At 39.4% G+C, this 16,645-nt stretch overlaps 1 protein-coding gene across 2 annotated transcripts in view; it reads left to right on the forward strand.

The window, feature by feature from the left end:
• LOC131879996 (uncharacterized) overlaps positions 1–16,645 on the forward strand; it is a 47,740-nt gene that overhangs the window by 29,189 nt on the left and 1,906 nt on the right. For both annotated transcript variants that reach the window (XM_059226495.1, XM_059226496.1), the window contains exons 2-3: positions 7,120–7,543; positions 15,286–16,143. In XM_059226495.1, coding sequence (XP_059082478.1) covers positions 7,134–7,543; positions 15,286–16,143 — 1,268 coding nt within the window. In that variant the 5' untranslated portion in view covers positions 7,120–7,133. The remainder of the gene's footprint in view (positions 1–7,119; positions 7,544–15,285; positions 16,144–16,645) is intronic.

A 16,645-nucleotide genomic window follows, 5' to 3' on the forward strand; every position in this document is an offset into this window, starting at 1 on the left:
GACAACAAAGGAGGACGAGGGCTTGCCCGAGTTTTCCGAAGCTGGCGAGTTTCCCTGTTTGTCGAGCAAGTCCATGGCGGCTGCAAGATTTCATCAGCATTCTTCAATGATTGAATGACCAAAGTCAAGTTGGGGAATGACCAAGTATCATGGAAATTATTTACCTCAATGGAAAAGAAAACATAATGAATGTGTTACGTCAACATTACCATCATCATCAGCTGTTGGTTGTGATAGTTTACATCATCGCTTAGTATGTACTGCCACCTGACGCTTTTGCAGAGTGCTTGGTGTTGTGACTATTTTCCATGGATTGATTAAAATCGTTCCTCAATGGAACAGGGTAGAAAAAACCCTTTTCCATAAATTGATAAACAAGTTGTGACAGGTGCAAAGTAGGAATCTTTTTTCTAGTGTGTTTTACTTTTCCGGCTATTGAGAAGGCAACATTCCTCTAGCGAGTTTTCTTTTCTGTTAAGGTAAGAATAGAAGAGGACTTTATTGTTCAAACAAACCTTTTCAAGGGCTTACACGTGTTCTTCAAACACAAGTCAAGGCTCTGCAGCCATTACCATTGACCCTAAAAACTTTGTTGGGACACATCTCATGGATAACTTTGAAAGTGTGCAATATTAGATATCTCTCACACTCTTTATCTCTGAATACTGTACAGTCCCAGCATTTATGGTCTCTCCCAAAACGAGAGCTTCCTCTCTTTCCTTGAATGTTGCTAATAAACATTCTTGCTCCCTACGACCTTTTACAAACCTGCTGGGCTACGTGGAGTACAAATAAGCGAAGCATGTTCAAGATATGCCTGAACACTCGACTTGTATAGAGGTAGCATTATGAAATTATCTCTGTTCTTAAACGCACGATGTATCCAAGCGCACGTTTGAAAAGCTATATTGGCGTTTATTTTCATTATCTTGAAAGACTGCTCCTAATTTTTCCATGGACAATACCTGCTGAATATCTTTGCCTCCATTATCTACCAATGGAGTGTTTGATAAATGATCATGTGCGTGTCCGTAACCTAAGAAAAAATAACCGTTCCCACAACGGACGACCCAAACCTCCTTGGAATCCAATCAAGATCATCGAAATTGGTTTTCCAACTTATAAGTCAGCTTTGATAGAGGCAATCTTTCACTTCCGGAAGTTTTCGTGAAAGGGTGGTCCTTGTTCGGTCGCATTTTGGCTTAAGTCGAGCTCATGTATCGTAATCTCTGGATCGGATCAATTCTAATCACACTGTGCTAAGCACAAGACTCTCTTATCATAAATCTCGCTAGCTCCACCATTCTCCAAACTCATTATTTGTCCAATCTGTGCATTTCAGCTATAAATGACTAATACGATTAAAAAATATCAACGCCTCAACCTGAATTTCCACCAGGAGAGCCGTCACCTTAAATTTATCAACTTAGTTTGAGCTCATTTAATGTCAAAAGCCTGTCAGTGTGTGTTAAGTTGGATCTGTCCTGTTGGGTTCAGGTTATTTTGCAAAAGTTTGGACTCTCCCTCTACGTAGCTTGGACAGAAGTTTAAAAGTCAAATGTAAATAGTCATGTTGATCAAATGAGTGTTATATGACATTGAGCTCTACCACATAATGATTGTTTGTGTGAAAATTTGAGAGGAAAACATTTTCACATTTGAAAAGGAGTTGACAAATCTCAACAGATGTCTTGATCCAAATATAAAAGTCACGCCACTATTTGGAAGATAACTATGTAACTGTTCCATTTGGCACACAAGCAAGCAGAGCCATTGTTTTTTTTGTCGGATGCAGTGCCAACCGGGTTTGATGCATAAACCTAATTGGAGAGCGTAAATGTTTCAAAACAAAAGACCAACTCTGCAAAAAAATCCATTGCTGGGGTCTATAAATCTAAGACTAAGATAAGAAACGAAAGCCTCATTTGACTCAATTTAAAGATTCACAGATGCAAGTCATGAATCAGTTTTCAGTATTTGATCGTGCAAACATTATCCATTTATATCGGACATTAGGGACGGCTCTTTGGTTCTTTTATTCCGTCTCCGAATGGAACTGACGCCAGCTTTCAATTTCGACGGGACACCCAAAGCACAGTTTGACTTCAAAATTGCGGTATTCTTTTCAGATGCAGGTATACCATTCCGATCTCAATTGCGTTTAGAGGGGTCACAATCAAACGCCTTAAAGCCTTTTGACACTAACAGTATTCAAATAGGCGACGTCAACTTTCTTCCAAGGCATAGTCTTTTTGCTCTCGAGCTGTAAAGTTGGCGAATGCAATTGGCTGTGCTTAAACCCTAGACGGATGCATACCAATGCACATTTTGCTGAGTTTCTTTCCCTGCTTTAGCCCCGAGCTTAGCTTTTCTCATGTCAAGGAATCTGGGGACTGAGTCAAAATCCTTGGCATAAATTGTAACCTTTTGCAACTAACTGCACACTTGAAAGTCATGGAGTGACAAAGTTTGGGATAGCATTGCCGTAACCTCTTTTTTAAGGAGGCCAATATAAAGATTGGAGGCCAGTGGGCACCCATCGTCTTCTCTATTTGGCTCATTCTATCTTCACTCCAAAGATGGAAAGTCGGATTTGGGCTTTTTAGCCACGTCATCCCCGAATCATTTGGAACGATTTATGAGACCAATTCCACACCCAAATGTTGAACTAATCCCTTTAAAACAGCGAGATCGTGGCAAGCTCCCCAGTTAGAGACAAAAACTCACACTGGTCACAATAACACTGAAGTGATTCCAGCTTTTGGAGTTAAAAGATAATCTTTCTGGGTTCATGACCTTTGATGATTGATTGTTGATAGGTATGATCCCAATGTCAAGCGTACAAATGCTGTTAACCCTCAGTAAATAAATTCCTTCAGTAGGTCGATATCCAGAAAGTTGTAGATAATACATGAACATCATGAAACTTCATTGGATGATAAATGACCGACCACTTTGTTGGTTTCACAGGACAGAGGGTGGTGATCTGGGAACCAGGGACAACCGATTAATGACACTTTTTTTTGCAAACCTAGCAATCGATCTTTCATCATTCACTTTACAGACATTAGTTCTGTTCTACTTTTCATATATTGCTATTCCAAGTTTTCCTGGGATTATAGTGCAAAAAAAAATACTCACGCCAATTACGAAGGCCGATTGAAACGCTTGAGAAAGAAATAGAACAAATAGGAACGGGAAAGAAACAAGTTTGAAAAATGACAAATGCTCTCAAGTATCCCCATCAGTCATCCTCAAAATCATCTCCTTTAAAGGGTCTGCCGGAGTCTTCAGCTGTGTGCTCCAAAAACCCTCTGAAGTGCCACAAAGCATTAACCAGCTCAGTGTTCCGTCACCAACCATTATTTTGAGTGCATGCATTATGCAGAAGTGATGCGATCTTGTGTTTTAGGGATTATCTTGCTTCAGTTCTGTAACTCATCACAGTTGATTGCATTTCTGATCCAAACCATCGAGATTTGTCTAAATAGGCATGATAGCTAGGGAGGTTTCTATCTTGTCTAATAAGTAGAGCTCGAATGTGTTAGTTGATGTAGAAAACCTATTATCAATAGTTAAAACAATGTTCAGGATCAGGACATGCATATTCCACGCAATCATATTGAATAGTGAGGAAGCCCCAAAAAGAAGAGAACACGAATTCATTGTTCGAACTAACTGGAATTCTCGAGGGTTTGAACGTGCTCTCAAAACGCAGAATAAGCCTCTGCGGTCACTACAATTGACCCTAATACTTGGGTTGGGACAAAGCTCATGAATGCTCTTGACAACGTACAGGTACCTTTCGCGCCTTCTTTTTGAATACCGCACAGTCCTACAGTTTCTACCATCTCCCATCGTTTCAAAAGTGCTTGCATTGCAAAATTTCGATTACCATTAGAGAGACTTTTATCATTCTGCTAACATTATTTGCATGGTCCTGGCATCATGAAAGCAACTTTAGGATTTTTTGCCTAATTTGGTGATGTATTACATAAACCCTTCATTGGATACTTACGCCGTTCCATGGCATAGCTACAATGTGCCGATATAGTTATGGTATGGGCATACTCTTGCTTCATATTATTGTAGGTACAATTCTAGCGACGTTTCATTGTTCATAATCATAATTAAAAAAATATGTGTTGTAATGTTATTGCTTCGTTTATTGATAACATGTTAAATTTGCTTCACTTATAATTTGGCTAATTTTGAAATGTTTTGAATGATGTCACTCGACTATTAACCAATAAACAGTTTTCAAAATTGAAGCGTATTTTTGCACAGTTATCCAACTGAGAGCGCAAATAAAGCAGGTCGTTGAGCGACCACGGAGTCACAAGTCGGTGAATGCAGGGAGTCTATTCTGATCATGTCAACATATTTGACAAATAGACCACAGTTTTATATTTAAAAGGCTCCAAAAGATAGGAATCCAAGGCAAGGTGCCCCATTGAGTAAAAAGTTTCATTCGTGGACGGAGGCAAGTAGTTGAGGTTGAAAGGTCGCTTAGTGACATACAGATCTGCCAAGTCGGGTGGCCACAGGGCTCCGTATTAGGTCCTCTTCTGTTTATTGTCTTCATTGCTCCACCACAGCAGCTTAGTATTAAGGTCAGTATCTCTTCTCATGCTGACGGAGAAAAACATTTCTTATGGTAGGAATGGTCAAGATTCCAGTAACCTTGCATTGGCCTTAAGCAAAGTCTACGCTTGGTTTATTAAGAGCCATACGTTATGAAATTCAATTCCGTTCTAGTACTCAAAGCAAGCGAAGAGTACATGTGATCTACGTAGCATAAAGTGTATAAGGTAAGGGCTCTTGATTTCGTGGTAAGATATAGTTTGCTATCTCCAGTGCTAACCTTTCGGCGTAACTTCACGTGCGATACCTCGTCAATCATTGTCACTGAAATTTATCATAACCATTGATGATTGATTGTTGATTGAGGTTTCCTAAATTCTAAGTTATTTGCATCTCCACTGAGTCCAATTCGAATGTCATCCATCATATGCAAATAGAGATTTTAAGGGGCTTAGAAGTCAAAACAGTAGTAATTCTACAATTAGAAATATCTTGGATCCCGGCATTTACCAGATCAAGATTCAAACTATTTGCGATTTGCTCTGTTCGCTTGAAAGTCAGACTTAGTGCATTGAACAAAGTTTGTGGAAACTTTGGATTGCATGATGTCGGTCAACAATCATCTTGGACCGGTGTTCCGTCCATCATTAGCTTTTTTGGGAGGTAAAAGTGCTTTAGGAGGAAATGGCATTCTTAGCTTGATGTAAGTAGCACATTAACAGTGCAGGAGCTCCGTCGACAAGCCTTGATTTCAACCATTCATCCAGTGATTTATATCACTCACTTCCTGCATGTCAAGCGTTAGGTCTGGAGAAACGGAATATCCCGTAAATAAAATCATAATTTTACAAGGGAGTACTGTACTTTTGAATTCAGGGACTAGGAGAAACAACTGTGTTGTAGGTACTATATTTATGTGTGATTCACAATTAGTTTTAAATGCGGTCTTTTTGGGTTTTTGCTTTTGGCACATAGTCTCAAAATTGAATGAAGGTTAAGCATGTAGTTGCTTAGTTGTTTGGGTTCAAATCCATCGAACTTGCACAAACAAAGTAAAAACACAAAGTTGCAGCCTTTAATACATAAAGGGCAGTTTCAAGCAAGTGTTTGATAGACTTTTATCGACCAAACATGATTGTGTCTCCAACAACATTTTTTCGTCAGATTTTAGTTTAAGCCAAACACAAATAGACGTCTAGTCAAGATTTTTTACTTTTGCAACTCTTCGGCCAACGGACACGAAGAAGTGAAGAGGGAGTGACTTGGACAAAAGTTCTTGCAAAGTGTCAGACTCAACGTCCTTGCAAACTGAAAAAAGTGGAACAAAAATCTGAGGATCCTAACCTTTTCCCCTCTTAAAGTGGTTTGGATGATTTTCAGTTTGGATGCCAAAACTTGCGCTGATTGGTCGTATTGAACAGTCAAATGTTTAGTCAAGCAAAGGTCTCAACTTGGAGATTTTTGCATTCCTCACACACACATATTCCTTTGCCTTGAGCAAGGACTTTTCCTCTAAGCAGTGTACCAGCCTATGCACCTTTAGGGAGAGTTGAGGTGACCCAAACTGAAATGATATACAAATATGCCTAAAAAGTCGAGTCGATTCAAATTAACTCCGGGTAATGGCCAAATAATTCGACTTCAAAAAAAAAGTTGGCTCTTTTGCCTTTTTAGCCGAGATATTTTTCCGAAGGTGTGAAAATCGGAAAACAAGATGTAACTATGCAAAAAATGTTATAATGGGAAAAGGTCGTTTTTTAACATTTTTTAGTCTCTTTGTGGCATTCTTAACTGTCATAAAATCTGAGCTAATGAGTGCATTACTAGGTTATCCATTGAGTTTCTTAATTTTACTTCTTGCAATGTTTGACATTAGGAAACGTTTTCAATTGATACATATATTATGGGATATTATTGACTCTCTTTTGAAGCCCAATGTTATTGCTTAGGGCGTATTTGTTCACAATATCATTTATTTGAATCATTGGTTGGGACAAACCCATGAGAGCAGAAATAGCTCAACTGCAGCTCTCTTTCTTCTTGACTTTCTCAAACAGAAAAAAGGGTTTGAATTTGATATTCAAATTCGTTGGTTGACCAAATATTGTGGTAACAATTAGACGAATCATAATCTTGTATTTAAATTCTACCGGGAATTGTATTCTTTGCAACGGTTAGAAAAGCTTGTGAAAAAAAAGCTTTTGGCTAAGGATTTCATTCTTCATCTGAGCATGCTGCACAGAAGCAAATAAAAAGGTGCCCAACAAGGAACAACAAGTAAAGAGGGAAGCAGATAAAGACTCAAATGACAACACGGCTGAAACTGTCTTAAAAAACTGGCTTAAAAAGTGACAAACTGGAAATATTGAACAAAATATTTTTTTCGGTTAAAAAGGCCAGAAAAAGTTAAAACCTTCATCCAGTTCTTAACTTTTTTCGCGGCCTTCAAATCACATACAAATCATAAAAGAAAATTAAAAAATATAACATACCATGCAGGATGGTTCAAGATATGTATGGTGACTTTTTTTTCAGGTGACCAATGTGCCATGGATGGAAATTCGCCCAGAGGCATGACCCGACCTTTGTTAATGGCTCAGAGCTCGGATTCCAATTGCAGTCACCTTATGGCCAATGGGTGGTACCCGACCACAGGGTCGACGGAGAGAACGCAAGTGAAGACCCCCAAACGAGATGGCTTTTCTTGTAAGATTGAAAATGGCCACGCTACTCCTCGTGGAGCGGATATCGTCAAGAGGTCTTGGACGAACTTTGAAACCTTTTGCAACTGCACCAGTTTGCATGGATGGAAGTACCTGTCCACCAATGTCAATAAGACCTTAAGGATTGGCTGGGTGTGTGTGGTGCTCGCCTCCATGGGTGTTGCCTCGTTCTTTCTTGGTTATTCGCTCAATGACTTCTTGGCCTCTACAGTACAAACCACTCAAGACACATCCAGGTAAATTATGTCATCCCAGAATTTCATTTGAAATAGCGCTGTGCATCGGATCCGAGTTTTTTTATTCGATTAGATTCGGATCGGATTTGGGTAGAGGGCTTGACTAGCCCTCTAGATTTGGGGACACTGTCCAACCTAATGCTCAGCTCTAATTTGGTTCATATTTTGATTAGCCCCCGAGACTTGATCTAAGTATTAAGGCTACCGAAAGCCAAGGACTGGGGTTCATTTGAAATAATTAGCAAATTCTACCATGTCGTACGTGCTTGCAACCTCGGATGAGAAAACGTCTCAATTTAAACTTACCAAGTATCTTTTCATCATTACTGACCCCTAGCTTAAATCCCCAATTGGTAGGTGTCTTGATAGCCCTGCAAAACTAAGCTACGTACTTGGAATGGAAATGGACTGGCCAGAAAAGGAAAGTTTCAGGGATGGCATTGCCTACTAATGCATACAATCCTTCCTGCCATTACCAGACTACTTCGTCTACGATATGGGCGGGTTTAACATGTTCTTGAGGGCTTCTGTTCCAGGCCAGCTCATCAAAAAGTATGCCTCAGATATTTGGCAGACTTACTCTCATGCTCAATCCTCGTTAAGGTCCTAGATAAGAACTGGGAAGTAGACCTAGAAAATCCCATGTCATCATCTCATGTAACCAGGGGACAGGAACAAATGAAATCGGGATATAAAAACCCCCGTGATCTCGAGTAACAAATGATCCAAGGTTGTACTTTCAGCGGCTTATTTCTAGAATTGAATTAAATTCTTTGTTTTGGTTGATTGAATCAAATTGACCCAAGACATTTTGACTAGGATTTGCCTTGATCCTCACAATGGACGGAAATGCACGGGGAGCACTCTTCATTTGGTGGTTGTTACTGAAGAAATCGCAATCTAAAGCAGTCTGCCTCACCTTGACAACCTAGATAGATGGTTCCAAAGATCCGTTTTTGCAGCGATTGATCAATTTGTTTCGGTAGCTCCAACCATTTGAGGAAATTGAATTTCTGCTCAAGAGGTTTTATTTACGTTTTACATGTGAGATACGTAAAAATTGATGAGTAGCCAATGTGACTTAAAAACAGGTCTCCTGAGAGCGAATTGAAAATTTCAAATTCATTTTCTTTTCTTTTTGGAGAATTTCATCGGCCCACAAGAAAATTTTATTTCATTTTCAATTTTAATGAGAAATTGCATGTTGAAAACCTCCCAGGAAGTGGATGGTATTGTTCATCAGCCAGACTTTTCAAAAACAATTCTAGTCAAGGCATTTGCATCTTCAGCAGAAGTCTACTAACATCCTATTGCTAACTTTGAAAAAAAAACGAGAGTCTGCATGGAAAATTCTAAGAAACACTCATTGATATTCTATAGGGCATGTCAAGTAAATATAATTCAAGGACAAATGTGGTCCTGCACCCTGGTTTTGGGTATTTTTGGGAGGGAGAACTAAGACAAACATTACAGTCCACTCGGATCATCCGCCCATTGAATTTTCAATAATGGAGTAATTTTGAGTGAGCTGTGTTACAAAACCCAACAAAATGAACATGTTTGGTGTAATTCGGTGAACTTACTGGTATTGGCTTAATACCACAATGCTATTTGCTGAAACAAGCAGGAAAAATGAAATAAATGTCAAAATTCAATGTATGCCCAGTGCGGTTTGGCTGAGCATGTTGTTGTCTTTGAAATTACTCCTTGGAATAACGTCAGTTGTTCATGAACGCGTTCACTTGACAAGCCCTAAACACCAAATTGTTTGTAAATGGTGTTATGACCTATATTTTAAAGGCTAAGGAGAAAAAGTTCCCAATGTAATGTGTTTTTACAGACTTCATGATTGCTACTGGAAATGTGATAATCTTCAGTAGCGCAGGATGAAAAACTTATCATTCTTATTTAACTTTAAATTCACATGATATCTGGAACACTTACAAATTAGAGTTGGCGGATCTTGCTAGTACTTGAACGTAGGGTTGATCAGAAGTTTTGGTCAAGAACATGTTGAAGTTTGACTGAAAGCTTGTCAGCGAATATGGATATCTTACATATATTTGTGGGGAGCAAATGGAACAATGAAGGAGCCTGTAAAAGAAGATAAGACTTTTTTGTTTTGACTGGCCTGGATTGTCAAGGGCTTGAAGGTGCTAGAAAAAAGCTCATTAACTCTCTGTGGTGTCTATATATGACTCTAAAAACCTGGTTGTGGACAAAGTTCATGGATACTCTTGAAGACTTATAGCATAAGATACCTTTCATACCTTCTTTGAACACTCCACAGTCCCAACGATCCTGGTTTGTCCCAACACAAGAGCTCTCTCGTTCCCACATTGTTACTATCCGACTTATTTGGCAAAAGCCCGAGATATTGAAGCTCTTTCTGAAACAACAACTGAAATCCCAAAACTTTAAAGACAAAAAGAACTGACATGAACAGATCTGCTTTTTAGGCCAGGTTTCATTGCCATGTGAAAACCTTAATAAAGCACCCACAGTAACCTTATTGAAGTAAAATACTCGAGGTCAAAAAACGTTTGCCAATCAATTTGTATTTAGATAGTTCCTGCATGATCTGGGTACTAGCTATTTATTACAAGTTGATAATCTAAAGGACTTTTTTGCTCAAAGATGTGGAAAAACTGAAACATCTTAAAAGTGTTGTCATCACTTCAAAATTCTGCAAAAAAAGATCTCATGAGGTCATTTTACGTATCTTTTTGTGCATTTGACATGTTTTTCTTTGCCTTAGAAAAAATGTATTGCGGTAAAAAACGATTTCTTAACTTAAAAAAAAATTATTTGGCCCTTTAATTTTTTTTTTGTTCCCGTGCCCTGCTTATTTATTTTACATATAGATTATTGGGACATTCAAGCCCTAGAATTAAGGATGCATGAGTTACACCAAGTCCTATGTATGCGGTTTTCTACTTGAAAGAAAATGTTTCTGAGCGAAAAGCTAAAAAATACAGAGTGAAAGCGTTGACGGGACAGTAGATATTGAAGTACCCATGCATCCATATTTAGAAAAAATCTGGAATACTTTCTGAAATTTTTGTTATCTTCATTTGTGATCAGAGATGGCAAAAAACGACTTCGAAAGAATTTCTTCCATTTTTTAACATGTGTTGGCAGAAAATGGCAGAAAAGAGTGGAAGGTGGTCCAAATTGAAATGCTAAACACAATAAAAATCCACAAAGATCCATGACATAAGAAAATAATGGCATGGCCCTTGCTAACTAACGTGCACAATATATAAGTCTGAAACTAACTTAAATTTGATCAATTTTTAGATCGTGATACATGGGGTGCAGCTTTTTTCTTCTAGTAGAAGTATTTTTATCCAAAGCCTTTAAAAAGTAGTCAAAACGAATGCACATCTAGTCATTCCCATTGGACATTTAAAACTGTTAGACATTCAATTTCGATTACTATCAAAAGTCATTTTGACTAAAAATCGATTAGAAGGCCTCTTCATGATCGATTATTGTGGCAAAATTCAAACTCTTGAGACTTGAATGATATTTCTTGAATAGTGTCCTACATCAATGCAAAATCCCCTTCCCAGCTTGTCAAGGCTACAATCAGACGCAAAAATGAATTGAAGACGTATGTAAAAATATGATAAAATAGTGTTTTGAATGCGTCAGAGGATTTCTATTTTTTCTATTTTCTGCCAACTTTTTAGTATGAATTTTTGCCCCCTTTTTGGTATGAATTTCTGCCCCTTTTTCATAAAATTTCTGCCATTTCTTGCCATTTTCTGCCAGGTGATCGAAAATTGTCTTTTACGATATCCCATGCCTGCGGCTAACGGCTTGAGGAACTGCCTTTCTTTGCCCTGCCTAACGACCTTCACCCACACAGCCTCAAAATACCAATTTTTGTGCCGGCCTGAGTTGGTGGAAAACTTCCATGTTTTCAAGGGCCAGATCTCCGCAAAGCCTTCATATCCATGACTTTAGAAATCCTTGATTTATGTTACAACTTTTATCCCCTTAATGCGCTGCTTTGTAAAACCCAGAACCGGTCGTCTTTCTCTTCCCCCAGTGTGACTTGCCCGCACCACAACGCCCTTTTTGGGAAGGTAATTCGTTTTCAACATACCCCTTCGGCTCACAGAACTTGGAATATAGAATTTGAATCCTCAGACCAACTACAATCGTCCAATTTTGACCATGATCTGTATCATGGGATTCTTACGCCACACGAAGTGTTGTTTACTTTCTGTACTTCAGAGGGCGTTTTGTGAACTAGCCTCTACCAAATATTTGACCGATTGGGCCTATTTCTCTATATTGAATTATAATGCGTTTGAGTTGTTTTTGGCTAATTCCATCAAAATCATATGTATAATTAGTGACCCAGGTTACATCATGTCCGGAAAAAAATTAGAACCCCTCAAAAACAAGCCAGTGGCTGTGATTACAACTCAAGCCCATTTTGAACAACATCCCCAATCGCCAAAGCTCGAAATATTGGACGTTGAAGCATAAAAAGGAGATGACTTCATCACATTTTTTTGGGTGGGCATTAGAACATTAGGGGCTTAATAGTTATTTGTCATTAAAATGGTAATGACTGATGAGTCACCAGACAGCTGTTGCTAAAACGACCCGATAACGCAGTCTAAGCGTCCCAAGGTACGTAATTTTAGTCTCTAAACGCAAAACAAAACGGGCGTTTTGGATTAAGATGAGGTAAATTGCACTTGTATGGTATTTCTGAATGGCCATGGAACAAGCAGGTGTCTACACCAGTTTAATGTTGGGCCTTTCTTTCCACTGACGGTGGACTAGTCTGAAACTTGACACTTGGAACTAATACGCTCGTTTCTCCGTGTATCGGCCTTCAAGGCACAACAATTTGGAGGCCAAAACTAAGTGAAGTCACAAAGATATATTCCAAACCATTATATCCTTGAATCTCAGGTTGACATTATTATCGATTATTGACAATCGTAATGATGGTTCAGCCAGGAACAAGTTAGGTCCCCAAGTTCTGCAACAATGGCGACATTGAGCGAGAAGATGTGATAGACCATGAAGAAATCATTTGAGTGGTCTTTTTATTTGATATTTATGTCCTGCTAAGATAGCTCCATCCTCTCCTATGTATGCTCATCTTCATAGAATATGAATCTTCTGAATGGGATGGTTCGGACATTGAAAATCTAAGATATCTGGGTACTTATATCAATCTAGATTCAGTGCTTCATCAACATGCTTAGCTGGACAACTACTATCATTTTCACAATGACATTGAATAACGGGCATGAATGGGGGGTGCGGGTCCATCCTCATCCTCACAATATAATGCTTAATGGTATCTAAATCCTGGGCTTACCCTTGGACAAGACATACTTGGGAGGTCTTTCGTTATATCTTTTAGATCGTTTATTTCCTAGAAGCACTTCAACCTAACTACTTCCTTTCATTTACTTCATTGTTTCTACGATGGCCTTTTTGGTCCTTGGTTACAGGCCAAGAACCCAACTTGATCCTTGAACATGGGAAAATCTTTGCATGCTTCCAGTTTCGCCTTTTTCAAGAGATTTAACCATCTTTTATCCCGAAAACATCTGCCGGATCTGATTTGGGATTTCAAATGGATTTAGAGCTTATGTGGGTATCTCAGATAGGTTTCTACAAACAAAGCTTCTCATTGCTTCAGTACCGCTTGCCCTGTAACGTTTTACGATTTGTATGGAGGTCTGATGGAGCTGTCGAATGCCAACCTGGGTATTTTACTGAAAAAATGTCTTGTGGTAGATACCAAAATTTGTTCTAGTACAGTTGGCTTCGAATCTGGCGGCTTAAATTCGATTAGTCGCTATCTCACAAGCGCTCGGGAAGTGATTTGCTCTCGTGGACTGGCAAATAATCCAGACAGACAGATAAGCCTTTGCTGCCTTATGCATTTCTGGAGTAGTCACTTGTCTGCAGCCAAAGATGGGCATTACAGCAAGATATTTTGGACGGCATCCATGGTCAAAGAATAATTGAATTTCAAAACGTATTAGGATAGATTTTCAGGTTCTGCTTATGATTGGACAAACTTTAGTAATGTGAGAAAGAATTTCAATTCATGAATTTAAAAGTGGTCGTATTGCTTAGTCAGATCAGAAAGAGGGAAATTGTCTCACTTTAACCTGATTCAAAATGGTGTGTTGTTATCAATATGTTTCCCTTTCTCACAATTTAAACTTTAAACCTCGAGGGAGGTGAACAAGTTATGGGCAACCATACCTTAGCCCATCTTTGATACGATCAAGTAGGACTAGAGACTAGCCCTCTAAGTAGGACCAATGAGATAACCATTCCACGATCCCTTTTCTCTCCATTTGCGTCCGGGATATAGTACGCATTTCCAGGGCCGATTCGATGAATCGCACCATTTTTTGGTCTAGACTCGACACAAATCCCGTATTCCGGCCAAAAAGGGGCATTTTTAATGGCCTTGAAATAAAAGGCATTTTGGATCTGGAAATTCTACCCAACCAAACTCAATCTTCATTCTCCAATAGCAATATCAGAAAAGCTGGAATTTGTTTCTGGAGGTGTTTGTGGGAAAGACCCGAAATTGTGGATAATGTTAGTAATTAGCATAAAACATGGAATTGCAAGCAATGGCTTTTTAGGTGCTTGAGAACGCTCAGAAATGTTCGGAAGTTTTTGAAATCGCTATCGGCGATCATTTCTTCCATACCTTTTAGAAACCTGAAGAGCAGATTCTTTACCCAAAGAACTTCGTCCTTGGAAAGAATTGTGAAGGAGTTGTTAAGAGTTACAAAACGGAAAACAGGTCAAACGCTTCAATAGAAGTATAAATTTTCGGATGACCATGTAAAAGTCAAAAATGTTTTTCAAAACCATATTCTTTCTATTCCGAGCACGCCTTGTTTTATTGCGTGATCTACCGCAATATTTCGATATCGTAAGGCAAAAAAATCAAAGCTACCCCAAAAAGATCATTCAACCCCAAAGAGCTGGGGTTGCATTAAATCACACTTGAATAGGAATCAAATTTTCGACATGATCAACTTTGTAAGGATGTTATTCCTATTTTAACTCCAAATCACAAGGCCAATTGTAGCTGGACCTCAAGACCTGGTCAAAGAGGCTTAGGTCTACGAACTTGTTCCTAGCTTATTGTGCCAACAGTCCTTGTTAACGAGCGAGAAAAACCTTTCCCGCTCTCTTGCAATTCCAATTTAGAGCCTCTTAAAATGGCGTTCCACAGACAATTCGGTTCCATTAGCTCTCAAATCTCGATGCGCCAATGCAATTCATAGATGGCCAAACCCCGGTACAGATATGATTTTTGCCTTGACTGGACACATACTTGCAAGACAATGGAAGCATTGCAATAATTCTGAACCCTCCCCAACGTTTGGACGGATCCAATACTGGACCTCGCCCTGAGGGTAAGCATAAATATATCTATCGTGCAGCCTCAGGGTCGCAAATCTTACTTACATGGGCCAAATGTTTTGGCGCTAAAAACACTCTTTGTGTGCCATGTGCTGGTCAGAAATCGTTGGTCAAGAAACTGCATTGGCTTTCTCACACGCCAAATTTGGAACCATCTTCCTTCCACCCACCAAACGATGTTAGACGTTGATCTAGAAAAGGGCCAACCGTTTTAGATGAGAACAAAGGAAGAAAACTTAGAGCTTTTACTGTCTTTGCCTTGGCAGGGTTTGATTGATTCTTGTATTCTATCCCTCTTTCAGAGCCTCATTGGACCACGTGTTCTTTCCCTCCGTCACCTTGTGTAACATCAATCAAGGTCGAAGGTCGTTCTTTCTCCAAAACGGCCTCAACCATGATGGATCCATGCTTCATTCCGTCCTCGGGCAGGCCTATTTTGGACTCAAGGAGAATTTGTCGGATAGTCAAATGGAAAAACTTAGGGCTCTTTTTAGCTCGGAAGAGGTCATGAGAAAGGGCATCTTCACAGACATGATGTATATGAAGACCACTTCGAAAGAAGAGGCCCAGACAATGCCAGACATTGACCAATGGCAAGAGAGTCAAAGTTTCGACTTCATCACAGATGCGGGCTGGTATTTCAAAACATTAGCCGCTCAAGAACCTGGAGAGAACAACGTTTTGTTAGCCTCATATGGGAAGACCTTCAAGGACACCGAGCAACATACGGACTTGTTGCCTTTCTTCGGGACCGACTACGGGTTATGCAGTTTGGTCAAGCCTCAAATATCTTTCAACCAAACCCTTAGTCAGTTACCTTTTGAGGTTCTAATGACCAATTACACACGAACTATCAAGCCCGGTATCCAATTGGGCAAGGAGAACGGACTCACGTTGCTCCTGGATGCCGAAGTCTACGACTACGCCTTCTCCCCTCAACGCGGTGAAGGCTTCAAATTGGCCATCCATTCTCATATGGATCAGCCCATCATGGCACTAAGTGATATCGATCTTAGTCCCGGGTTCGTCACCCAACTATCCGTCACCCCGACCTTGCGGGATACCACGAATGCCGCTCGTTGGCGGTTCAGTCCGGAGGAACGTGGTTGCTACTTTGATGGAGAGCTCGAGTTCAAATATTTGCCGAGTAGCTTATACAGGTAAACAAGATTGGATGTTTTGAAATCAGAGGCAGATTCAAAAACCTAGGAAAGAGCTTTAAGTACAAGTCCGAAGTACCACGTAGCTCCAGGCACTTTCAAGATAAGACCAAATATTTTCCATAACAAAATTAAACACACAGTTCAAGAAATATTTCACGTGAGAACAATAAAGTCAGCCCAATTCGGCCCTCTGGTTCTGTGTGGTCTTTTTAAAGTTCTAATTGAAACGAAAAGGGGGAATGAAATGGAGAAGTCTTTTGATATTAGAGGGGTAATTAGGGTTAGCTGTTGAAAGTAATTGAGAATTGGATTCCGCTTGAGCCTTTTTGCTAACAATTGAATAACTTTTCGGGTGCACATTGTTACTCTGTAATACAATGTTTCTACCTAGAAATGTGTTCCATATCTAATTTGGATGCGTTTTAGACAAAAAGGTAGGGCTTTACCAGACTTTGAGAACGGATCATAGCAAAGGTATTGGCAAATATAAAAGAAAAAA

The sequence above is a fragment of the Tigriopus californicus genome, chromosome 5 (genome assembly GCF_007210705.1).
Source record: "Tigriopus californicus strain San Diego chromosome 5, Tcal_SD_v2.1, whole genome shotgun sequence".
NCBI lineage: Eukaryota > Metazoa > Arthropoda > Copepoda > Harpacticoida > Harpacticidae > Tigriopus > Tigriopus californicus.